A 26349-nucleotide genomic window follows, 5' to 3' on the forward strand; every position below is an offset into this window, starting at 1 on the left:
GGGCGCAGAGGAGCCGCGGGCGGCGCAGGGAGGCGGGCAGCGCCCCGCGCGCGCTTCTGCCGCCCCCGAAGCCGGCGCGCGGAGAGCGCGGGGCGAGCGCGCGTCGGGCGGCGGCCGCGCTGGGGGGCGTGGGGCGAGCCGGCGCGAGGAGCGGCGGGGGCGAAACTTCGCGGCCAGATGCCTGAAGGCGCGGCGGCGCTGCGAGGCTGCCGCTGCTGCCCCTGCGGGCCCCGAGCGCGTCTCCGCGGGCGCCTCTGCCCGCGGCGCGGCGTGTGCACCGAGCGAGTGAAGGTATGTTTGGCGGGCGCGGCTGGAGCTGCCGCCGCCGCCGCCGCCGCGCCAGCAGGTCCTAATGCCTGTCACTTCCCAGGACGCTGGCAGCAGCAGCCCGGAGCCCCCGAGTCCTCGGCAGGTTTGCCTGTCCTTCCCCGCGATCTGATTGGATAAAGTGGGGGCTCGACGGTGGCCGACGTGGGACAGTCTGGCTGTGGCAGGGGTCTCGGAAACCATGGGTTATTGCAGCGGCAGGTGCACGCTTATCTTTATCTGTGGCATGCAACTGGTAAGTGACACTTGGGTCCTCTTATTCTGTAATGTGCCTTTGAGATACTGGGCTGGGGAGTGCAGTAAAGGGTCTGCCATTGATTAGAATGGAAGGAAAAAATAAAAGAGAAAAGGTGACAGATATATTGCCTATATTTAAAATGATTTCAGGGAGAGGCACTGTGGGGTACAGGAGAAGTGAGCCTTTCCGCCCCCACCTATTTCTGTTCCTCTGAAGACAGTTTGGCAGGTGCGGGTTAAACTTGTCTTTAATTTCTTTAAGCAAAGCAAGATGTATCTCCTGTTCCTTTATGCTTTGCATTCCTATTACTGTAACAACGTGGTTGTCATATAATTTACTATACAGGTGTTAAAACAGAGAGAGATGGAATTTTTGACTTTTCTTCCAATACTATTTTTTTTGCAGTATCTTTGTTTCTTCACTGACGTTTGTCATTTTTCAAGGAATATATTGTCTTATAAGTATAATGCTCTAATAGACCACTATGTAGGGCAGATGGTATCTTTACAGCAGTCTGATCTAGAAGCCACGTTGAGTTTTAAAAGTATGTAGATTGAAGAGAAATACTTAGATAAACTCAGTAACACCACTGCCATAAACTGAATCAGTAGCCTTTAAATCACAATTCTAAAGAAAAATATTCTGTCTTACATTATGTGTGTAATTGCTCTTGGAAGAGACATGTTGTCTGATCCTATAGGATGGAGAATTTTATATACTTTTTGAGGAATGTTGTACATTTGCAAAGAGGCAAGAAGCCAGTAATGGAAAACATCATAGTCTCTGAATTTAAATTCTCTAAGGGCAATAGGAGGGGCTGAGGATAGTTTATAGATGAAAAATATACCACTGTAAGTGGTTAATTTGAGGTAGGAGTAGTTGCTCACTCCTGCTATCAAATAGCTTTCCTTGGAAAGTATAAATTAATCTGAAAAGCCATCCACATTTCTAACAGTTGTTTCATAAAGGCTGAAAGGACTACTAGACTGAAGGAGATTTCTGAGAGCCCAACCAGTAAAGTGTTCAAAAGAGCAAGGATTTGCTGTTGAAACTGATGGAAGAATTCCTTAAGTGGTCTTCATTGTTTATCAATCGTCTTGAAGCCCAGGAGTGTTTGTTGTTATTGTTTTTGTTGTTTTGTTTACTATATAGCTAAAGCAGTGCTTTTTGTTGCATATTGTCTTGGGGTGTTTTTCTTCCCCAGGAAAGTTATCTCATGATGCGTATTTTGATCTGTGAATTACTTAGGCACTTGGTTCTAAGAAAAAGAAGGTGGAACTATAAATATGATTTTAAGAATATAATATTTTTTTCAGTGATGTATAAACCAGTTTATTTCTTTCTGCTACATATTCGTTTAGTTTTTGCAATAAAGGATTTTTACTCTTAATGATAAAGCTAATCAGAATAATGGGAGAGTTTACTTTGTTAAACCACTGGTTAGGCCAAGTATGCCAAATTGTGTAAACATTTTCAAAACATTCCTATGTTCATATATGATTTAGAAAAGAATACATTTGCTGATTCACTGTGTAAAATCATAAAACTGTGAGAATGAGTGGGTGGGTAAGCGCATTCTAATGCTATTTTCAATTTAAAATTTTTAAAATGTGATTTAACTTTTAATCATTTAGCATAGTAGGGCTTTATTTTGGCAGTCGTAGGCATTAGATCTATGTGGCATTTTGTGTGATGAACACAAACTTCTCAAGAACTTAACAATTTTGGGAAAACCTAAATGTACAAATGAGAAAGCTAAATATACAAAGTGGCATGATAAGGCTAAAGATTTCTGTGTGTATGTGTCTTTGTTCATGTGTGTGCATATATGAGACGGTGTATTGGAGAAGTGCTACATCTCCAATACACCGTCTGTTATGGAACAGAAATTCTGAATCAAAGCTAAATTCTCTAACAAAATAGAGGTACTTGTAATATAGGAGTGTTCAGTCTAAGCGAGTATACATTTGAATCATAAGGAAGTTTTATAACAATCATGTGATTTTTCCCATTCAGACTTTATGTGCCACCAGGCTAACATAATTAGCAGCCATGTTAATGCAGATGCAGAACAAAAAACAAAGGACGAAGAACATTCATTGCTTTGATAACGTGAAATGATCACATTTAAAGGACCTCAGAGATTCCTGGTAATTGTTGCTTCTTAGAAATATAGTATTTGATTTTAAATAAAATAATTTCTTTGCAAATTAATAATTGCAAAGCACTGTACGCACACACACAAAATAGGGGGTGTATATGTTTTCCTTTGCTCTTGATAGATCTTTAGAAACTTTTTGTATCTTTGAGCTATTATGAGTAGAAGTGGTTTTATAGGTAGCCATGTTTCCAGAGTAAGTTATAACTCGTGTACCGTTGATTGACACAGAAGTTCACCCAGTTTTGTTTACTTCTCAAGTGTTTAGTGTGCATTTTTGTAAAAATTGGGCATTTTTTTGGGTAGTTGTGCAGATAAATCTTAGCTTTATTGAAATTAATGGAAGCCAAAGATAGTCTAGGACAGAAACTTGATTAGATTTCTTTATTAAGTAACTTTAAGTTTCTGGAAACATTTCTTTCCAATTACATAAGTAGAGTATCTCTATTTTAATTAGACCTAAAGGAATATTTATGTTTACGTCAAGTTGCAGTTGACCTTTGTAGAGGATGAGGTGGCTGTTGGTATGGTGGAGATGGGAACCTCATTCATCAGGTTATATTACCAGAGCACACAGTGTTTGATCTTTTAACAGGTGAGGGACAGAGACAAACGTGCCAGAGAAATTTACCTGTCAGGATTCTGTATCTTTGCTTTTAATTATATTAAATATGCATTTAATTTAATATTTGGCAGATTACAAGTGTGGATAAATATACATTCTTTTAAAAGTCAGGAAATCGGTTTGAGACAAGAATTTAGAATTTCATACCACAGAGATTCAATACAAAACTTCCATTTTTTGAAAAAGTGTCTGCCTCCGTGTATCATAAATGAAAATCTTTGAGATGTATGGTTATTCCAACTTCAGATTTTAGGTTGATTCCGATGAAAACGGGGTGTGATCTCTGGAAACAGATTTGTTCCGTGTATAATCCAAAATTTAAGCTCTTAATCTCAAGAAGGTAATTTTCTTTTTATCATTGCTGTCCTTAATGCTCAGAAACTGACGATTTCAGATAGTAACAAAACTTGTCACTGCATTTGCAGGGTTGGATATAGTGGTGCAGGATAATAAAAATCTAACTTCTTATTTACAACTCAGCAGCTTGAGAAAATGTTTCAGTTGTTTTATTTTGTTTTTGTTTTTTTGTTCTTCAACGTTTGGTTGAATCAAAGAGTACTTTATCTAAATGTTGCAAAAATTACTCAGATAATCCCCAGTGAAAATCACTTAGTTATAATATGGAAGACCATAACTTACTTTAGTTTGAAAAGACAGCTTTGTTTTGGAGTAAGAAAATTCAACATTGCCCCCCCCCCTTTTTGTGTGTGTATCAGATTCCTCTATGGAACAAAGTATATGTGCCACAACCTATTGAAAGTATAGATTTATGTTCAGATTAACACTTGAAGGTGCCATTCTTGCCATGTATGTTATGAAATATTGCTAACTTGGAGCAGATGCAAAGAAGAATTGTGTTTGTACACCTGTGTGTACAGCTGTGTGAAGAAGCACATTTGAAACTGACTTTAGAATGACCAGTTACTTTCTATTGCACAGATAGTTACTAGGCATTTTCAGAGGTACGTATTTATTAGAAAAGAAAGCCGTGAGTGAATAGATGGACTAAATAAAAACAATCTTATTATAATTATGGAATATGTCATTAGTGCCTTTCATGACTTTGTGCAGTGTTCATAGTTATGTGAACTTTCATTACTTTTTAAAAAATAAAGCATTACGTGAAGTGACTTGAAAAATGCAGGTGGAATATTATGATTTTCCTTGGCTACTTTTGACACGTCTGAAAGTTCTTCAGAAGTTGAGAACTTTACCTGCCACAGAACCTCCCTACTCAGACAATATAAAATTTTAGATTCACATGCCATTGAGAATAAAATCTTGTGATAATTAACCAATCTAACTCAGGGAGAAGACTAACAATTTCCATTTGCTGTGTCAGAAACTTATGATATAAAAATATGCTAAGAGTTTGCTAAGTTGTAAAAGAACTTTCTTCTTTTCAGATATTTTCTACTTTTGCATCCCAACATTGCCTTGTGTGTATGTGTGCATATTTGTTTAAATCTATTCTTTCATTGTAATTCAGCACTAGTCTGCTCTAATGTTTACCAAGAAAGGTATAGAAACTCCTTCCAGTGTCCAGCTCTCTCTCCATTCACAAACCAAGTAGCAAAGCCCCCTTTTTTTTTTCCATATACTTAAAGTTTCAAGGAACCAATCGGTACAGAGCTTTTCCCCTGCTTTCTCCAATAGAGGCTTGGATGGGCAGCATCCCCTGTGCAGAATGCCAGAGTCATCTCTGGCATGGGGCCCATAAGTGGGCAGTGGCCCAGAAATGTGAATAGGCATTGCTACCTCCTTTTCCCTCTGATCCTGCTTTATTTTGGGGTCAAATTCTCTACTTGCCCAATCAAGAATTTCAGAATGGCAGCCAGGAACTCCCTTGAAATAGGAGGTCTTTATTTATGATTCTCTTTTCTTTTTATGCATGTGTGTGGTTGACAAAAATAAAATCTGACACAGAAGCACATTTTAACACTTCTAGATTTATACTGGAAATAAATATATTAGAATTGTGGCATCAATTACATTCAGTATTTGTATATATAAAACTAATGGCTAAAATTTCAAAGGATATACTTCAGTTATGTTATTTGGTAGAATTTTTAAGCAGCTTCAGCTTAGTGTAATTTTTCCAAAATTAGTTTTGAAACTAATATTGCTAATAATGGAAAATTTTCTATTTCCATGACTTATAACACCCAAATATCAGAAATCAAACACACACATGAGAAATATTTCTATTTCCTTTCTATTCCATTTTTTCACCTATATCATGAAACTCTTCCAATTTTGGCCCCCCGTTTTCCCCCAGAAAAACTTGATTATTGTTTATTTTCAAAATAATAAAATACATGGTCCATCAAGATACGATATATCTAGGGTTCCTTTTTTTTCCTTGTAACAGTAATAGAAACAAATATTGTATTAACACTTAGATAATTTCTACATATAGAATGAAAATAAAAGTGTATGAGACTTTAGTTCCTACCAACTCCAAGAAATTGAAGGATATTTAAACACTGTGAAGAAATAAGATAAAATTATGTTGTTTTCTTTCTCCAGGTTAAGGTAGAAAATGAAATTTATAAACTGGGTTTCTTTTCTTTTTACTATTTCAGGTGTATTTAGATTTGCAGGTTCTTACTATTTAAAGGGATTACTTGCTTCATCTTCCTGAACATAGCGTTTTTCTTTTTATGCTTAAACTCTAAAACAGGCACTGGGCCTAATGAATAAAAATATTTGTAACAGTAAGTCTAATGGAAACCATAGACTGACTTTCTTTTTTTCTTTTTTTCAACCCAGAGTGGGAATAAGTTGACTTCTAATAATTTTTACCTTTTATTTTATTTTTTAAAGATTTTATTTATTCATTTGAGACACAGAGATAGAGAGAGCATGAGCAGTGGGAGAGGCAGAGGGAGAGGGAGAGGAAGAAGCAGACTCCCCGCTGAGTCAGGAGGCGACGTGGGGCTCAATCCCAGGACCCTGGGATCATGACCTGAGCCGAAGGCAGACAGTTAACCATCTGAGCCACCCAGGCGCCCCTTATTTTATTTTTTAAATTTAAAAAAATTTTTTTAAAGATTTTATTTATTTATTTGAGAGAGAGAATGAGCTAGAGAGAGAGAGCATGAGACAGGAGGGCCAGAGGGAGAAGCAGACTCCCTGCTGAGCAGGGAGCCTGATGCGGGACTCGATCCTGGAACTCCCAGGATCATGACCTGAGCTGAAGGCAGTAGCTTAACCAACTGAGCCACAACAGGCGCCCCTAATTTTTACCTTTTAAATCAATTATGGATCACATGCTAACTTTGATCCTTGTAGAAACTCTTTTTGAAAAGTTACGATAAACTTTGTGCGTACTTTGAAAAAAAATTTGTGCTTTTATAATTTATCGTGCTTTAAAAATCTAGCTTTGTAAAATACTCAAACAATAATGGAAGCTGTTAGTATTTACTGGAAGCTTGTTCTGGGCTAAATGCTAAATGTGTTTTTTTCACTGATTCCTTTCCAATAGTTCTATGAAATAGGTAATAGATACTGATATCCTCACTTTACAGAAGCAAGAATGGAGACTCTGGGGGTGCCTGGGTGGCTCAGTCGTTAAGCACCTGCCTTCGGCTCAGGTCATGATCCCAGCGTTCTGGGATCGAGCCCCGCATCGGGCTCCCCGCTCGGTGGGAAGCCTGCCTCTCCTCCCTCCACTCCCCCTGCCTGTGCTCCTCTCTCACTGTGTCTCTCTCTGTCAAATAAATAAATAAAATCTTAAAAAAAAAAAAAAAAGAATGGAGACTCTGAAAGTTTAAGCAACTTTCCTAAGTCCCTCTCTTAGCGAGTGGTAGAGCTTGCACTCAGACCCAGCTCTGTCCCACTTTAAGCCAGATTGTGGTCTTGTCACTGTGCTTCACCAGATCCCTTCCATGTATCACAAACTGATATTGTAATTTATGTTTCTTTTCCTAACAAAGACAGAATTTACCTGCTAATTCCTGGTTGACCCAGGAATCAACACAAGACCAAGCCAGGCTCAGGGAGGGGTATTGGTGCCAGGCTTCTCCCAGACCTGACTGGCCCAGGTGGACCAGGGGTGCCGTAGCTAGGAGCGGCTTGTGTGTGGTCTACGGAATAAAAGGAGACACTGTCCCCTGCACAGTTAGCTTCCCTTGCTGTTCCCGCTAGATTTCAAGTATTGCCCTGACACTGCACCATGCACCTGTAGTTCTGCCTTAGAGAAGTGATCCCTCATCATGAGGTTGTGTTTCTGTGATTGCTTAAGGGTGGGGGAAAAAGTTAACAGCTACTGTGTTATCAGGCCAGTCATTGAGAAATAAGCACATGGTATGGGCTTTGACACTTTGATGTATCAGTTTTAAAAACATTTTTTATGGAAGACAGAATGTATTTGTTTTTCTCAAATTTCTCTTCTTTGTTAAACGAATTTCTGATGAATTGTTAATGCAGAGTAATGTCATTTGCCTGTTCTTTGTTTTTGTTTTTGTTTTTTTTTAAATATGTCCCAATCCTAAATCCATCAGGATGACTTTTTGGTGAGAATATTAGTTAAAAATTGCTGCTGTTGGAAATGGCTTCGAGTAATAGGTTATTTGAAATGCACATTTGAGTATTTTAGAGCATTTCTCAGTCTTGATTGTGCATCAGAATCACTTGCAGGGCTTTTTCCACACATATCATTGGGCCCCACTCCAGGGTTTCTGATTCAGTAGGTCTCAGGGTGGCCCCAGACCTGGCATTTGCTTTTCTCACGAGTTCCCAGGTGACATTGATGCTGCTGGTTAGGGACCAAACTTTGAGAACTACTGGCCTAAAACATAGGTCTTCACTTAGGGTGTTACCTGAATACATGAACTTGTTTTTGAAAATTTTCCACCGAACTAGATAATTAGCTCATTCTTCCTTTGGCCTGTTATTTATGTGAACAAAAACTTCTTCAGGCCCAAGTGTGTCTATTTCTGACTTCTAGCTTAGTCCTATTCAGAAGTTTAAATAAGGGAAATGGAAGGTCTTTTCACTGCGCTTGTGTCTTTGCAGTGAATAGAGATATAGAACAATCTGAAAGTGATTTGGTTCCTCTAGTCTCTACACTCTCTGCCTGTCATGCTGGAGCAGACATCTCTTTGCTAACCTAGCCCCTCAGTCTGAATTTCAGGAATAGCTTCTCACGGTGCCAAGCACAACTCTGGGGGAGAAAGGGAGAGGAGGGGGTATGCTGGGAAAGCATTGAACTAAGTGAGGGCAGATTTTTCTACACCCCGTCTAGTGCTTCTGTACTGGACCGCTCAATAATGGACTGTCATTTTCTCATTTGAAAAATAGGGGCAAATCATTCCTGAGCCATTTCCCCTACAGGATGCTGAGGAGCATCTGGGGAGAAAATGTGCTTAAAGTTTAGGTATGAAAGAGCTTCACAGACTTCTGGTATCTAGAAAATCTTTGTACATATTAATAGTTTAATCTTCCAGAACTGTTCATTGAGTCACAGTAAGAGTGGTTATGGGCTGTTTATATGTCATTTGGCCAGTTACAGTTGTAACAATTTCTTGTAGAAACATTTCTTTTCTTCACCCACCCATCATTTTGGAGGGCTGTATAAATAAGGAGGATAACAGTAGGTGCAAATCATTTGAAATAAAACATTATGCCTGTGTGTCTGATATACCTACTTGAAGGTTCATTAGGAGTTAAATTTTGCAAACCAGTCAGCATAGTCCTTCTTCGGGTGGGAATTTCTAAAACTGTTCCATGGGCACTAGTTTTGCAAAATGCTCTGTTGAACATGAGCTCTGAGGTTAAATAAGCTGTGGATGCTGCAGGTTTTAGCCTCTTTCCTACCCCTGAGGGGTCACAGCACATCCTAGCAGCTCCTAGAAGTCCTACACGAAAGAAATTTCTCTTAATTCCACTTAACTCTGCAAATACATATAAAGTGCTTGCAATGAACCAAGGACCTCTTTTCCTGATATCCCCTATTAATCTTCCATGGAACTAGCATTTTCAGAAACACTTTTCAATGAAATATTACTCTTAGCTAATGATGCAGTCTAGAAGTTAATAATATTAAATTATTATCTAAACAATATTTAAAGGCTAAAAATTCAGTATGGAAACTCAACCTACTTAAGAGGTATTTAACAAATAGTAATACATAAAGATGTTTAAGAATATCAAATATTATTATCACATAATTCAAATAAATGAAGGGGACCTTGTTTTCAGATACTTGGCTATTATTTTCATAGATTTACTTGAGTTTCTTGAAATGATGTTTCAGTCACTAAAATCACAACCCTTAACTTTGAAATTCAGTCAGGTCTAATTACTAATGCTACAAAGAAGGGGGCATGTGGCAGTAGGTTCCCAAGGATATTTGGAACTTTAGAACACCTGGGGGAGGGCATCTACAGAAGAACTTTCTCTTAAAAGTCGTGGGAATGCTGGCTAACTGAACATTAAAAAAAAGTCATGAGTGAGGGGTGCCTGGGTGGCTCAGTCAGTTAAGCGTCTGCCTTCAGCTCCGATTGTGATCTTGGTGTCCTGGGATCCAGCCCCACATTGGGCTCTCTGCTCAGCAGGGAGTCTGCTTCTCCCTCTCCCTCTCTGCTCACTCTCTTTCTCTCTCTCAAATTAAAAAAAAAAAAAAAAAAATCTTAAAAAAAAAAGAAAGAAAGTCGTGGGTGAGGAGCAGTGCTTATATCCTACAGCCAAAACCAAGCTTGCTCTTCTAGCATCGGACCCTGAATGTCTGTCTTTGCAAGGCTGGCGGTAAGGAGTTCTCATACTGACTTTTGTTTCCTAATCAATGCACACACTCTAAAACAGTAACACATTTAAAAGCCCCAACAATGTTGTGTTCTTTGAAAACAAACAGGTCTTAGACTGGAATGGAGGAATCAAATCTCTTCTGTTAACAGAAGTCTTTGTATGCATCTGTATGATGCTAATTACACAATAGAATAAGGAGGTGTTTCAGATCTTTTAACTGACAGCCCTGTGTCAAGTGATAGATGGGTCAGTGTTATCTCTGAAATGTTCAGTGGTAGGGAATTCATATGAGACTATATGGATTTCCAACCATGGAGGTATACAAGGCAGATCTCCTGGAATATTATTTTTGTAAAGGACAGTCTCTGATGTCACTAGGAAACAAGAAGTGGGGAAGACTTTTACAGGCCCCAAGGAGAACATTACAGCCTGGTAGTGTGCCGCCTTCTGTGATCTTACCCCAGAAGGGCTCTGTTGACTTGCCTTGGCATTGAGCACTTTCTTTGTTATGGCGCCTGCAGTTGGTGGGAGGCAGCTTGCTCCTGGAGGTCATAATTCATCCCTGTGGGCACAGTGATCCTGACCTCACTCTCTTAATCTATAAATTAGGGAATGGTTGACGTATAGGAGATGGTATATCCAGACGCTACCTATTTGCTCCATTTGATTTCTCTCAGGTGCAGAGATGAGATCAGGGTCTGTGGATGTGTTTAACTCCAGTTATTGGGAGCAGTGAGCGAGCTACATATTTGAAAACTTTAGAAGCAGTTGTGGATTTGATTATACACAAGTGGTATGTAAAGAGCTCTGGGTCTTCCCCCCGCTTCCTCCTTTTTAAATATAGTTTGCTCAGGGTGCCTGGCTGGCTCAATTGGAACAGCATGGGACTCTTGATCTTGGGGTGTGAGTTTGAGCCCCACATTGGGTGTAGAGATTACTTAAATAAATAAAAGAACTTAAAAAGATAAAGCTTGCTCGAGAATTTGATGATAGTGGACCAATGATTGTGATTTTCTAAAATATTGGAGCTGTGTATAGGATTATGTGTTTCTTACCCTTATCAAGTAGGGATTAATGAAATTTCATTTTTGTCCATCTTCCATAAAATTTTATTCCATTTTCTTCAGTCAAAGGATGGTAGTTAAATTATGGCTGTTCAATAGCATTTATGAACCTAAGTTTTGCTTTTCTTTTGGCTTGGTATTCAAAGTTTTCTTCTTTCTTCTAAAGGACAGGGTTAGGGAGGAGGGAGATGTTGGGGAAAGGTGGCTAGGTTCCGAATGTCTAGCAGTTAAAAAGCAAGTAATACTACTCTACTTAAAGTGATATATACATTTTTAAACATTTTATTTATTTATTAGAGAGAGAGAGTAGCACACAAGTAGGGGGAGTAGCAGGCAGAGGGAGAGGGTGAGGCAGGCTCCCTGGCGAGCAGGGAGCAGATGTGGGGCTTGATCCCAGGACTCTGGGATCATGATCTGAGACAGATCATGATCTGAGCCAAAGGCAGACGCTTAACCGACTGAGCCACCCAGGTACCCCTGCTATATACATTTTTAAAGGATGTTCTAGTGAAGTCTGTGAAGATGACTGCAAATTCATTAATGAGTTTTCTCAAGAACATATTTCTGGTTTTATCTATGACCTTCTTGGGAAGCCCCATAGGCTCTTAGATATAGGGGACACTGCTCTCCCATTTTACCATTTTATAGACTGTCTTGGAATAGATTTGTTTTTGCTCAAAAAAGCCGTCCTAAAATTCAGGCAAATGGCATAAGTTCAACTTACATTTAGTAAATGTAAATGTTGTAATAACAGTGTTTAGTGACCTTTAATTATATGCCTCTCTTACTTTAATTCTTCAGGGAAATCTGTTGGTTTTCACTTTCTTTTCACAAGAATGAGATAGTGATGATTGCTATGTTATTGCACTTACTTTCACTCTAGGGTTATATTAAGTACCATAGCAGCCTAAAATATTAGGTTGTCCCTTAAATAGAGAGAAATAAACCCCAATAAATTTTTTTGAGATCTCTATAGCAGTTCAATGCAGACTTTACATGCCAAAATAGTTCTGTTGCATGCAGGCCCATTTTTAAATTTAATCTTTCATAATGTGAATAAGAATGTTACATATTGAACCTTAATAGCAATACATGGATGAGGGGTATTAGCAAAATTACTGAGGCAGAGGCAGTGATCTCAGTTTACAGGAGGGATGTTAACTTTTCGGTTGAAAAGTAATTCTGTGACATAAAAATATCTTCTGTTACAAAATACATCTCCCTGAAAGTCTTTCTGATGTGGTTCGAATGCAGCACTAGATGGGCCCATTACTGTCAGAGGATGAGAACCAGCTATGCTTTGGGCTCTGCCATGGGGTGTTGGGAGAAGGAGAAGACCCAGTAGAACTCCAGGAATCAACCTGGAGTTGATTTCTAAACTGCAATGCTGTGTTCCAGTTATGATTGTTTCAAAATGAATGAATGAATGAATGAACAGTGGGAGGAAATTAAGTAATTACTAAATCAGCTTCATCAAGAAGGATTTATGAAATGTCCACACATGAACAGTGTCCTGACATGTGCTGAGTAAATTAAGTGTATGTTTCTGCCCTTTTGACAGTTAAGATATGGTCTAGCTGAAAGGAATGTCAAGCTGTGTTTCTATCATGGATTGATCTAATATTTAGTGGTTGTAATAATTGAAGATTAGTTTAAATTGCAACCTTATTTATTTATTTACGAAACTATACTAGCTTAATGTGGTAGTACTTAAAAATGCTTTACTGTTCTCTGTTCATTATGTACTGTAAAATCACATTTCAGCTTACTATAAATAAGATCAGTGTTGGTGAAAAATAAATGGTGATGTAAACTGGGCTATTTTTAAAAAATGTGAATTCATATCTTTCAAATTCATATTATCTAGCTTTTTTTACTACAATTGATATAACATTATTTAAAGGCTCTCTTAGATCAGAATGTAAATAATGAAGTGAATTCTGTCTTTATATTTCAAATCTCCAGAGCAGGACTTTTTAACCTTTTTTTTTGTGTGTGCATGATGGGCTCTTTTGAGAATCTATTAAAAGTTATGAACTTTCTTACCAGAAAATACCCATACAACTTGAGGGGATTCACAAATTTCTCAACCTGGTACATGAAACTCAGGTGAAAACTGCTGATAAATTTTTCCTTTCCTTTTTTTTTTTTTTGTTTACCGTTTTATCAAGATGTTCTACTTATTGGCAAATTTAATTCAGTTATTATGAATTTGCAAAAAACATTTTAGGAGATTCTCTATATATATACTTGATATACATTAGTTATAATATATTGTAAAGATGATATAGACACATATGTGAGTGCATTTGTCTGTGTGTGTATAATACAAGGTAGAAGGAGCAGAGTGAGTTGGATAGTGTAAGCAGACTAGGCCTTTGTTTAGGAGATTAAATGATATGTATAGATACGTACAGTATAATATGGAATGATAAGAACTGTAAGAAAAGTAAGAATGAAGTACTAAGAGGATTTGGGGGAAGTAATCAGTTATGTCTTCATAAACTGATCATGCAAGGTATGAAGGGCTGGTATATGATAGGTAAGATTTCTGTAACTAAAGACTGGAGAAAAGAGAATTCCAGGAGGAAGTAATGTTAGGGGGTGCCTGACTGACTCAGTTGGTAGAGCATGCAACTCTTGATATCAGGGTCATGAGTTTAAGCTCCACATTGGTCCCACATAGAGCTCACAAATAAATAAATAAATAAATAAAATAAAAAGAGAAATGGTAGAACAAAGGTGAGAATGGAAGAGTGTATGTGTGGGACAATGAAGAGTCAGGTTCACTGGCAAGTAGGGAGAATTGGGAAGTGAAACAGGGAATGAAATGGGTAGGGGTGCAGTTTGTGAATAGACTTGAGCACCTTTGGAGGGAGTTTAAACTTTATAGGACATGCATTTCTACAGATGTTAATTCTCCAGGTGAATGGCACCATTCCCCGTAGTAGAATAAGACAGTATGACATGAGAGAGAAGGCCTGAGGTTTAGACCAAGCTCTGTGGGAAATGTGAGGGGAAAGCAGCAATAAATTAAATGATTGCTAAATTGCAACTAAGACCTTAGTGAAACCAGGTGGCATGCATTTGTAGGGGAACCAATTACTTTTCCATCATTCCCCAACTTTCTAAGAATTGGAATGGAAAAAAAGCAGAAAGTGGAAGTTTCCTTGGTCTTTGATTGAACAAAAGTGAGGGTTTGGGTGTCTTGAAATAAAATGTACTAGATGGCCATGAGTAGGAAAGCAGAATGGAAGGGGCAGTTAGATCACTGGAGCACCATTGCAGATGTTTGAGGATAGGAGGCATGTCCAGCAGAAGGGAGATAATAGAAAAGATGGTTGTGTTAGTGGTCATGGTGAGACAATACACAGAGGGGGTTAGGTCTTGGAGAGGAGCACTGCCTGGGGCATGCAGAGGTCCTTGATTGGCCACCAAATTGAGTGGAATGTCTAGTTGTTGAGAAGGATGAGAGGCCATGAGGCCCAGCTGATAGAAGAACCATTACTGTACATTTTGGCTTTATTAAAGATGATCAGAAGTAAGGGATGAAGAGGAACACAGCTGGGAAAGAACATGACGAGTGTTGCAGGGATTGTCAGTAATTGTGAGAATTTGAGGAGAGTGTGGTTGGAGCTGGTGATTGGAGTTGGAAAAGAAGGATGGTTAGTGGGGGGGGCAGAAGGATGAATTGGGAGGAATGGAAATGTTTAATGAGTATGTGAGTGAAGTGATGAAGGAAGGGAAAGGTAGTTTTCAGATAAGGCACTTTCTCAGCTTCAGCAATGTTGTCATTTTGGACTGGACACTTCTTTGTCATATGAGGCTGTTCTCTGCATCACATGATGTTTAGCAGCCTCCCTGGTCTCTACACGCTAGATGCCAGTAGCATACTCTAGATTGTGACAACCAAAAATGTCTTTAGACATTGCCAAATTACAAAATAGCCCTCTTGCTGAGATCCACTGAGCTAGAGAAAAGCCCTAGAAAGAGCACTTAGCAATAACAGCAGATTTTCTTCATACTATGTTTGGTATTGTCTGGAGAACAGTGGAAGCGATGGTGAAGGGAAGAGTAGATTTGAGCATGGCCATTGTGCACCTGTGAGGATCATGCCCTGTGTACCATGGCCCTGGGTCACAATCATTGGGAGCTCTACCAAAAGTCAACACCAGTGTTCCTTCCCCCAGCCCCTTGACCAATGGAAATAGAGCCTTCAGAGAAGCAACCTACTCATCTAGACATTTTGAAAACTGTCTAGATGATTTTTATTGTTTCTAAGCAGGTATTAAATGAGTGCAGGCCAGTGGTTTAACAGTTATGGAGGTGTGGAGAAAAGCAGGAGGAAAGAAAAAGGAGATTGGGAGGTAGATTGAGATGTACATTAGGGACTGGGAGACATACATGAGAAATTGGGAGGTAGGTTAAAACATACACTGAGTTAGCATTTGTGGGATATCTACTGGTGAGGCAGTGTTGATTGTAGATTCATTTGAAAGCTACTTTTTTATGGTCAATTATGTGCTCAACCAAGCCTTTGCATTCTTGGCTGTCTTGATCCTTTTAGGTTGTACCGGGGAATGTTATATAAGACCCAGTGAATGTCATCTTTCCTTTGATGCCAGTAAAGACAGTCCATGAATATTTGACACTTTTAATTTGTCCTCTCCCAACTCCTATAGCCTGCTAACATATGCACATAGTATATAGATCTTCATGAAATATCTTAATTAAGAAAGATTTCAGATACACAATACATATTAATTATGACATAGACATGTAATTGTTTATATGAAGAGCAAGGCATGAAGGTTTAGGTCAGATGATGAGTTTTTAATTTAATAAAAGATTTGGATAAGAGTTACTATGACTGTAAATTAAAAGTAAACATTCTGTAAGGCTCTAAAGAGTTTGGAAACTTTTCCTCACTCTTATGGAAATGCACAGACACACACACACAGAGAAATTATAACTACTACCCTTTAGGAACTTAAATTAAAAAATACTGAAGCTATGAATATTCCTTAGGTGATCCCCCAAACCCAAGAATATTCAACAACATTTTAATATTTGATATCCTGATTCACCAGAAGGCCCAGTTATTGCTAAAGAAGTATGGTAAGACAGCAGAGATTAATCTTTTAAATTATCTTATCTTAGACTGTATAATTTCTCTTGGCCCAACTTGATTTCTTTTCGTGACAGTCTTTTGGTGGACTCTGATTTGCGTGCCTGGGGGTAGGAGAGTAAATTACATGACTTCTTGAAGGTCCTTTTAGCTTGAAGATTTTATGATTAAATCTTGCATTTAAAAATTGCCCTTTTCTGGGAGACCCAGGCTAGAAGGTACTTTTCCATCTTCTTATTTGTATAGAGCTAAATTATTATATCACCTCATGCAATTTTCTTTAATGCAGTAGAGAGCAAAATAGCAGTAATGGCAAGAAAAAAACCAACATAAATACCTAATAAACTTAGAACCAAGATGCATATGATGCTTTCTTAATTGCCATTATGTGCAGTTTTCTAGAGATGTACTTGGGTCCTCTGAAAGTTTAGGAGTGTGTGTGTGTGTGTGTGTGTGTATGTGTGTAGTGGATGCAACAGGTATATGATGGGAGCAAGAGGGAGAATAAAAATGATGCTGTTCAGAGGAACTGATTTAGTCACGTGTTGTGGATGTATGTAAGAAGAGGGAAGTGGGTTTTCTTAGAATACTCTCTGCTCTTCTTAGCACATTGTTCTTCTGGATGTGGTAGATTTTCAGTAGGTATGGTTAACTGGATATCCTCAGTGCTTAGGGTGAAAAGCAGGAATCCCCATAAAGTGTCAATGCAGAATGAAATAGAGACAGAGAATGTAGAAGACTACTGTATTCAGATGAAACCAGTGAAAGTTTAGGTAGGCCAGATTGTAATTATCCTCCCTGGAATTCAGCCAGGACACACATTAGTGCATGCTACTTCCTGTCTAGGCTAATTAAAGGATTGTTGAGAACTAGCAAAATTGGCTGACTTGCAAAAGTCCATGCTTGCTAAAATTTGTAAGCTATAAGTGCTTAACAGTATGACCTGATTTTTATGCTGGGATCGTCTTATTAATTACAGTTTTCCAATCATCTAATTAGAAAATACAGTCTGAACTGAGTCTGGAGGATTCCCAGTCTTACTTGCTAATTTAAAGCAAAGTGGAAACGAAGAAGAGCAGCACTCAATTAAAGCAGTGCAATGGAAAGCTACGTTCTGGACATGCCTTCAGAGATGTTCCACACCAGCGGGGTAATTATTTAGGATGTACTTCCAGTAGAGACATTAAAGGGACACCAGTGAGTTAGCTTTAAAATGGAGAAATCTGTGCCAGCTCCCAAATTAACTCTTGGACTAGAATATGAGTGCACAATGGAAGGCTGGAAGGCGTGACCAACACTACTGACTGAAATGAAACCGTCTGCTCATTGACGTTACGCCTTAGTTTTTCAGCTCAAGTAGTACTTTGTCCAAAGATCAGAAAGAGAAGGAATAGTCTGATAAGATTTTAGATGATTACCTGACACTTAAATACATCTTCTCTTAGGGGGAAAAAAGAAAGAGAAAGAAAGTAGATAAAAGGTTCTGTGTGTTTTCTAAAGTAAAGTTCTCTAACTGAGGTGTCACATTTAAGTCCTGAATGTCTGGAGTTTACTTCTCATCACTGTTTTTATATGCCCACCATGCTGAGAGCAGTGCTCTTATCAAAAAAAAAAATTCAAAACATTTTATTAAACATCTGTTATGGTCCACCCACTGGACTAAGCAGAAGGTATTAAAGAAGCACAAAAGGATGTGGCCAATGCAAAAGATATGTGGGTCTGTGGATATCTAGCAATTGAGTAATTAATCATAATTTCTTATTTTCCCACTTAAGTAACTGAAATCAACTCAGTATTTCTCTACAGGTACCAGTAAATGAAGTATTGTACAAAGAATTTTCTTTTAAAAGAACTTATCTCTTCAAAGTGAAATAAAAAGGATAGAAAGGAATTTTTAATTTTTGTTGAAATTTTAAAAATAAGCTGTCTGTACTCTAAGTTGTCTGGATCAGTTCTCTAGACACATATTTGGAGAGCATTTCCCATTAATGTGACAGCAGCCGAGTGAGCACTGTGGGACGTGGATGTTCCCTCTGTCTTCCCACGTTGACCACCTGCATGCTTGTAGCTGAATAAATCAGGCCAGCATTCAGGTGGCCATGCCAATCCAGAATCTCTCCATGACAGCCATTGTGTAGAGCTTGAGTGTGGATCACCTCTGTTGACCAGAGGTCTGTTTATTTATGCATCTTGTAGCTGAATTGAATTTTAAAAAAATTGATACTTGCTTTGAAATTAATTGGGATACTGTTACCAACCCTTTGCTCTTTGTCAATATCCCCTCAACAATTTTTATGTTGTTTAAAGCCTATAGAGGATTGTTACCTAACTTAATATTTAAAAGTTAAAAAATCATACCCATTCTTCTCTAAGAGGCATTTACCTATTTTAAAAAGATTTATTGATTTGAGAGATAGAGAGTGTGTGTGTGCGCACAAGCGGGAGGAGGGGCAGAGGTAGAGGGAGAAGGCGACTCCCTGCTGAGCAGGGAGCCCACTACGGGGGGCTCGATCCCAGGATCCTGGGATCATGACCTGAGTTGAAGGCAGACGCTTAACCGACTAAGCCACCCAGGCACCCCTCTAAGAGACTTTTAAATAATACATGTCAAATTCAAATTTCACCTTAGGTTTCACTCAAGATGCATTTCGAATGCATATATCACAAACCATAGAGGGAAAAACATTCTAGCTGTTTTACAATGATTTGGCCTCAAAGTGAAAGCAGCTTAAAAAAAAAACCAAAAAACAAAAAACCAGCAGCTGATGGTTTACATCAACAGCACTGCTAAGGATTCTTTTGGGCCATTGTTTCTGTGTTTCTAATAAGCAATAAAACAGGCCAGCTAATATCACTGGATCATTATATACATTGACAGTTTGTTTATAAGCAAATAAAGAACACTGACCTGAAAGGGTAGGAGTGAGGCGTTTCTGTAGACAATATCATTATCATCTGTAGATAGAAAGATGTCACCATGGGGCGTCTGGGTGGCTCAGTCGGTTAAGCGTCTGCCTTCGGCTCAGGTCATGATCCCAGAGTCCTGGGATCGAGCCCCACATCGGGCTCCTGGCTCAGCGAGGAGCCTGCTTCTCCCTCTCCCTCTCCCCCTGCTCATGCTCTCTCTCTGTCTCTGTATCTCTGTGTCTCAAATGAATAAATAAAAATCTTAAAAAAAAAAAAAAAGAAAGATGTCACCAGTTTTTCTTTTCATTGAGAAATTGAAATAACACTTTAATGAAACATGGTTCCTTCTTATTGTCACTCCCTATTTTAGATCAGGCATCATATTTTTAGTTTGTCAGATGAGAGCAGCTGGTTCAGGCCAGGTGCTGATAGTACTAATGTTGATGTAAGATGCTGCTCAGATGGATGGTGCAAAGGGAATCATTGTCCCTTGATTTGATCATGCTGGCTCTAAAATTTATTTTTTGATCTGGCATTTGACTTTGCATTATACTCAGAGAGCTGGAAATCACAAAGCTGTGCAGCTGCAGAGTATATATAGATAGAGACCCTGGAACATTACCTCACACACCCAGCACTCACTATTAGCAGTCTTTGTAAATGAAAATTCCATTGGGGAACAAAAGCCAGTTATTTTTCTCCATACTATAAGAGAGGCTTAGGGCGCCTGGGTGGCTCAGTCGGTTAAGCGACTGCCTTCGGCTCAGGTCATGATCCTGGAGTCCCGGGATCGAGTCCCGCATCGGGCTCCCTGCTCGGCGGGGAGTCTGCTTCTCCCTCTGACCCTCCTCCCTCTCATGCTCTCTCTATCTCATTCTCTCTCTCAAATAAATAAATAAAATCTTAAAAAAAAAAAAAAGAGAGGCTTATAGTTTGAGCCTACTGTGGGTGTGTGGAAGGCGACAGAGGCAGAACTGGGGCTAGGTGGGGGGGTGGGGTGTGTGTGAAGATTAGGGACCTGTCAAGTAAAAAAACCCAATATTTTCTTATAAGATATATATTTTTTACCCTTGAATATATAAATGGAGAAAGTGATTTTAGAACCTGAGTGAGATTTTAAATATTGTTCTTAAAGCTGGTAAGAGTAAAAGGGCTGAATACTAGGGAAAACAGAACTCAGTTATTATGTAGAGTTAATTGAATTTGAATACTTTTTCTTTTCTGCCTTCCTTTTTTTATATTGATCTTTTTTTAGAGTGAAAATATATGATTGAAATAAAATAATCACTTAAGATAGATGGACTTTTTCAAAACCTTATATGGAATTAAAAAAAAATATTGCTTGGAAAGTATTAATTTGCCCTGTTACCACATTTAATGAGATAATTTACCATATCCAGGCAAGGGATTTACACAAATGTTATATTCTTTGCAGTGAGATAGCTGTGAAAAAAATTACTCCCAGGCTTTTGACAACTCATTTTTATGCCTCTATTATCTCCTAATCTCTTCTTTTTAGCCTTGGGCATTTCTGAAGGCCTAATTCTCTCTTTGCTGTTCTTCTTTAAGTTTTGCCATTGGAATTACACATTTTGGGGTTGATAAATCAGTTGGTCAATAAATATTGATTGAATACATACAATGGGATTTATACAGAACTTGGTGTTATGGAGTATGTTGGGGAGGAAAAAGTTTTCCTACACCGTCTAGGGTCCCTGGCTGGGTCTGGAGATTAAACTGACAAAGATTAACAGGAGAAAATCATACAAATTAATTTAATACACATTTTACATGACAGAGGAGTTTTCATAAGGAAATGAAGCCCCGAAGACAGAGTTAGACTTGAGTGTTTATGCTAGGTTTAATGAAAGTTGGCAGTCATGTGAAAATATGCTAGGTTGAGTATGAGGTAAGTGTAGTAAACTGGAGAATCTTGGGGAAGACTCAGGTGAGGGTTTTCTAACCTGTTTCAGGGGAGAAGGGAGAGGGAAAGGTCAGAGTGACCATGCTTCTGCCATTTTCTCAGACTCTTTCAGCTTAAAATATTGAATATGCCAAGGTGCCATATTTTGGGGAGCATGTCCTGACCCCATCAAATTAAAGGAAAGAAAATGATGCTATGGAGCTTTCCATCTGGTTGGCAATACTAGAATGAGTAGACTGTCTTAGGGAAGATTCATTGGTATGGTAAGTCTAGTTGAGTGTTGAAGCATGGATAAAATTTAGATGATTTAACATCAGAGTCAAAAAGGAAAGTGTGAGGCTGTGTTGATCTGAGACATGATGCTACCATTTAGATTGAAGTACTTATGTGGATGCAGTGGGAGTTATGGATGGATAGTTAGAGTTCGTTAAGATTACAGATTCTAGAATATAATGTAGTTTTCTTTTTTAAAGATTTTATTTATTTATTTGACAGAGAGAGAGAGAGTGAGAGCAGGAACACAAGCAGGGGGAGTGGGAGAGGGAGAAGCAAGCTTCCTGCAGAACAGGGAGTCTGACGTGGGGCTCCATCCCAGGACCCTGGGATCATGACCTGAGCCAAAGGCAGACGCCTAATGACTGAGCCACCCAGGTGCCCTTAGAATATAATGTAGTTTTTAAGAGTTTAGCTGGAATAAAATTCTCAAATGCTGACTCTACAATTTTTGTCACCTTGGACAAATAACCTCTCTGTGCCTTATTTTCTTAATCTGTACAATGAGGATGATAAGATTTTACTTTATAGAGCTGGTGGAAAAGTTAAAATAATTAATACACGTGAAATGCTTAGAATAGTCACTGGTACCTGTTAAACACTTAATAAATGCACCTTTAGTCATTATTAAGAGTTTTGAAATCTGACAAGAATTCTAAACTTTATGTGATAAACATACTCAATCAGGATAGTTTATTTAGTATGTAGTGACATGTTCAGAGCAACATTTAAGGAAAAAGAGGTAGAAAATATAGGACCAATTCAAATGGGGGAAGGCTCCAGTCAGGAAGGCTCCTATAATAGGAAATATCTGGCTTTGAGATAATGAGAACCTAGGATAATAGCTACATCAAAAATGTGGATAATGAGCATTAAAACCTGTTTTCTTTATAAAATACTTTTGATATAACAGTACCTCTGTTGATACAACAGTATCTCCAGTTCATATATGAAGAAGTGGAAACTTGGTGCTGGCTTCCATCATATGGAAAGAGGAAAGACAGAGTGTAAAGATCTGATATCAGAGGATCTTTAGAAAAGTAATTGCTGAGATGGTTAAGAGGGTACAGGGTCAAAACTCTCCAGGGTTGGGGAGTCATTTTTGGGAGGTTATCAAGTTGGGAGAGGGAACCAATGAAATGAGAATGAATAGGAGCTTGTTTTGAATTTTTTTTGCACTTGGAGTGACAGAAGTTGAATGATGGAAATGTCTACGAGGCAGTTGCAGAATTTATTTAGAGGTCAATTCAGACTTGACTCTCTTCTGACCAACGGGAAGCAAGAAGAGGGCTGGGGACTGTGTTTTCAGAAATGCCACCAATGGGACTGGAAGGGGAGAAGGAATTACTGAATAAAAATAAAAGTCTTATTTGGCATAGCTGGGGAAGAACAGGTGGTGGGTCATCACCAGGTGAAGGAGCACCCAGAAAGGAAGAACCCGGAAGAGAAGAGCCTAGGAGGAGGGCTGGGCACTCATTTGGATTCAAAACTCAGGGAATTTTTGATAAGTAGTTTCATTAGAATGGGGAAAATCAATATGAGGGATTTAGAAGAAATACGTAGTGAGGAAAAGAAGGCAAAATATATAGACCATTTCAAGGAGTTAAAAAATGCTGAACTGGGAGGTAGGATCCTTGGGGTTTAGTTCTGGATTTGCCATTAACTGCGTGACCTTTGGCAATTTCTCCGTTACTGATAGAATTTTCTGCACAAAACTGAAAGTACTTACTTTTACATTTACACTTTTGACCTTTTTGATATTCATAATCTATATAGTAATACAGTGCATAGTTAGGATCCTGAAAAGGCCCTGAGAGGCCCCTCATCATCCAGTGTTGTAACTGGGGCCTAAGGGTCTACGAGCACCCGGCTCCAGGGGTCCCAAACAGACCAGGTTTAGCCACTTGCTGCTGACAAAATCCAAAGCCAGAGAGATGATAGTGGTGAAATAAAAAAGGAATTTGTTTCAGTGAGGCCAACAGTGGAAAGACTGCAGACTAATGTCTCCAAGACTGTCTCCAAAGTGCTGAAAATACTTACAGGTTCATATAAGGAAAAGTGCAACAAAAGTCAGTGGGTGGGTGAAGCTGGCAGGAAAGGTCAGGTCAATCATTGTCTTGGGGTCAATCATGGGAGGTCCTGTCAGGGCAATCCCTATTGCTGGGGTGTGGGGGGGTTAGTTTCAGTTCCCATCACAGGATGCTTTGCCTGCCCGGGGTCTTTTGCCTGAGTTAAAAGATAGACTGGTGGGGCGCCTATGTGGCTCGGTGGTTAAGCGTCTGCCTTCGGCTCAGGTCATGATCCCAGGGTCCTGGGATCGAGCCCCACGTTGGTCTCCCTGCTCGGTGGGAGGCCTGCTTCTCCTTCTCCCACTCCCCCTGCTTGTGTTCCCTCTCTCACTGTCTCTTTCTCTGTCAAATAAATAAATAAATGAATAAATAAATAAATAAATAAAATCTTTAAAAAAAAAAAAGATAGGCTGGAAAGAACTTAATTAGAAAGAACAGACTGAGGTCAAAATGGAGGTCTTTCAATGTTATTAATGCCCATGTACCCTACAAATAAGTGCGAACCACAGACCTTTGCTGGGACTGTCTATTCTTAAATTCTTCAGTTCTTAGATTGAAACTGACATACATGAACATGATTATCAGATATTGTAAACCACAGCAGACCATTTGAAGGGCAAGGTAAAAGAGCTTTGTGGCAGGTATACCGATGGCAAGAAAAATTACATTAGGTAGCAAAATCCTAAAGGGGCAAAAGATAAGTCGAGCAAATATAAGAATTAAAAAATGTAGCAGTATGGGGACATTTTGGAGGGAGGATACAATCAGCTTCTATTCGCCTGACTAGCTTTTGAAGGGCATTATTATAGGAGTTTGAAGTAGCTTACAGTTTAAAAGTTGCTGTCCCATAGCCCAGTTAAGCAAGTGAAGGGTTTGAGTTTCAGGACTAGATCTCCTGATTTGGAGTCTGGACAGCAGGCTGGCTGCCTTTCTTCTTTTCTGCCTGAATGAAAAGTTCGGTTTAGTGTGCTCTGTTTCAGAAATCAAGAAGTATGTTATGTACTTTTTGAAAGATTTCCAGTCATTAAGGCTAAACAAAATTGATTTTTAAAGAGATGGTCAACTATTACCTAGGAAATAGCAATTGTATTCAAAAAGTGTTTCTGGTTTAGAATAGATTATCGATACTAGTTAATTGATAAGCTTTATCTAAAATTCTGTTTTCAAAGTACACCATCATCTTGGCACCTATTTTAACACAAAAATAGGTGCAGAGTAGTATCCTAACCCTGAAAGAATGCTACATCACCCAGCTTCAAATCTGCCAGGCATTGCATACCATTCTCATTGTTAGCAGTGGATTTTTTTTTTTTTCTCACATACTGTTTAAGAGATCACCAGGGTATTCAGGGTGGGTTAAAATGGGCATATTCCACTGCCCTAAAGCAAAGTTTCAAGTTGAATTTGTTTTGAAAATCACTTACTCTGAGTTTGTTGTATAATTCAGTGACTTATCTTGCCATCTCTTAAAATCTCCCACTGTGTGTGTTTAACAAATTCCTTTGCTTTAAAAACAATGACAAAACCTTCTGCAGCATTCGGAATGATAACGTGTTTTCAAACAGTAGCCCATCTCATTTCAAGAGAGAGAATAAGTATCATTAAAATGGTAACGCAAATCAGTCAAAGCACTTTTCTGGAAGATTTAGATTAAAAGTGATTAAGAACTGCTGTGGTTTGCCGATAGACACTACTTTGTATGATATTAATTTCTGCATTTAAAAGTAGATGACTGCTTTTAATGCTTTAGGAGAACATTCAGTATCCTTTGAAATGTGTGGATTTAGTGCAGTGATCCCGTTATATGGCATCTTTGGCCTGAAAAGGAGAACACTGGTGAGAGAAGACGTCCCAGCAAGACCACTTCTCAGTATCAACCCACAGCAAAAGACTGCAAGGGAAGGAGAGATTTGTCAGCTTTTGCCTCAAAATTGGCCAGGAGACATTTGAAGGATAAAAATGTAACTAGTTGAGAATCCCCTAAATGTTGTTTTGAATAGAGCTGGTTAGATGCTTGGTGTTGAAGAGTGTTAATAATCTTGGCAGGAGATCAGGCAAACTGAACAAATGTATTTCCTGTCCCAGATGTCTACTTTGCTCCAGAACAACTCTGGGATAACTCTGTAGCTTTTATTCATTTGCTTAATTTAGGCTTTTTCTGGAACATTTCTTATGGTTGTACCAGATTATTAAAAAAAAAAAAAAAAAAAAAAACACAATAAAATGAAACTACCTGATAGATTTTAAGTGAAGTTTATATCAGCCGGTCAGAATTACCAAGTTGCCCAGTACCTCAGATAACTGTGTGTTAATTGCTTTGCACATCAGATCTTTTCGACAAATCTGATTTAGAAGAATGTGGAATATGTGAAATTATTAACTCTATGTACCCTTTAACAAAAGTATTTGCATTTGAGTATTTTTAAAAATGAGATGACATTGTGATTAACACAGTAAAAACTGGAAATATTTAAAAATGCTTTTCAAGGGGCGCCTGGGTGGCTCAGTCATTAAGCGTCTGCCTTCGGCTCAGGTCATGATCCCAGAGTCCTGGGATTGAGCCCTGCATCGGGCTCCCTGCTCCGCGGGGAGCCTGCTTCTCCCTCTCCCACTCCCCCTGCTTGTGTTCCCTCTCTCTCTGTGTCTCTCTCTTTCAAATAAATAAATAAAAAATCTTTAAAAAAAAAGAAAAAGAAAAATGCTTTTCAAGGTCTTTCATATTTTGAAAGGGCAAAGGTTAATATAAAGTGAGATGAGGATAAAGGAAGAGAAGAGAAAACAAAACCCAGTATTGTTGTCTATTAAAATGTTCTGGGCTATGGAACTAGGCTTTCAAATCATAAGATAGCAGCCTCATACATTGTAAATTGCAAAGATGAATTGGAA

At 38.7% G+C, this 26349-nt stretch overlaps 1 protein-coding gene across 1 annotated transcript in view; it reads left to right on the forward strand.

Annotated features, from left to right (window-relative positions):
• Nucleotides 1-223: 223 nt before the first annotated feature.
• The window catches only part of NKAIN2 (sodium/potassium transporting ATPase interacting 2), a 984828-nt gene continuing 958702 nt past the window's right edge, over nucleotides 224-26349 (forward strand). The window contains exon 1 of the mRNA XM_034990494.1: nucleotides 224-562. Within this exon, the coding sequence (XP_034846385.1) occupies nucleotides 509-562 (54 nt within the window). The 5' untranslated portion in view covers nucleotides 224-508. The remainder of the gene's footprint in view (nucleotides 563-26349) is intronic.

This window comes from Mirounga leonina, unplaced genomic scaffold (assembly GCF_011800145.1).
Source record: "Mirounga leonina isolate KUSES-001 unplaced genomic scaffold, KU_Mleo_1.0 Mir_53, whole genome shotgun sequence".
Classification (NCBI taxonomy): domain Eukaryota; kingdom Metazoa; phylum Chordata; class Mammalia; order Carnivora; family Phocidae; genus Mirounga; species Mirounga leonina.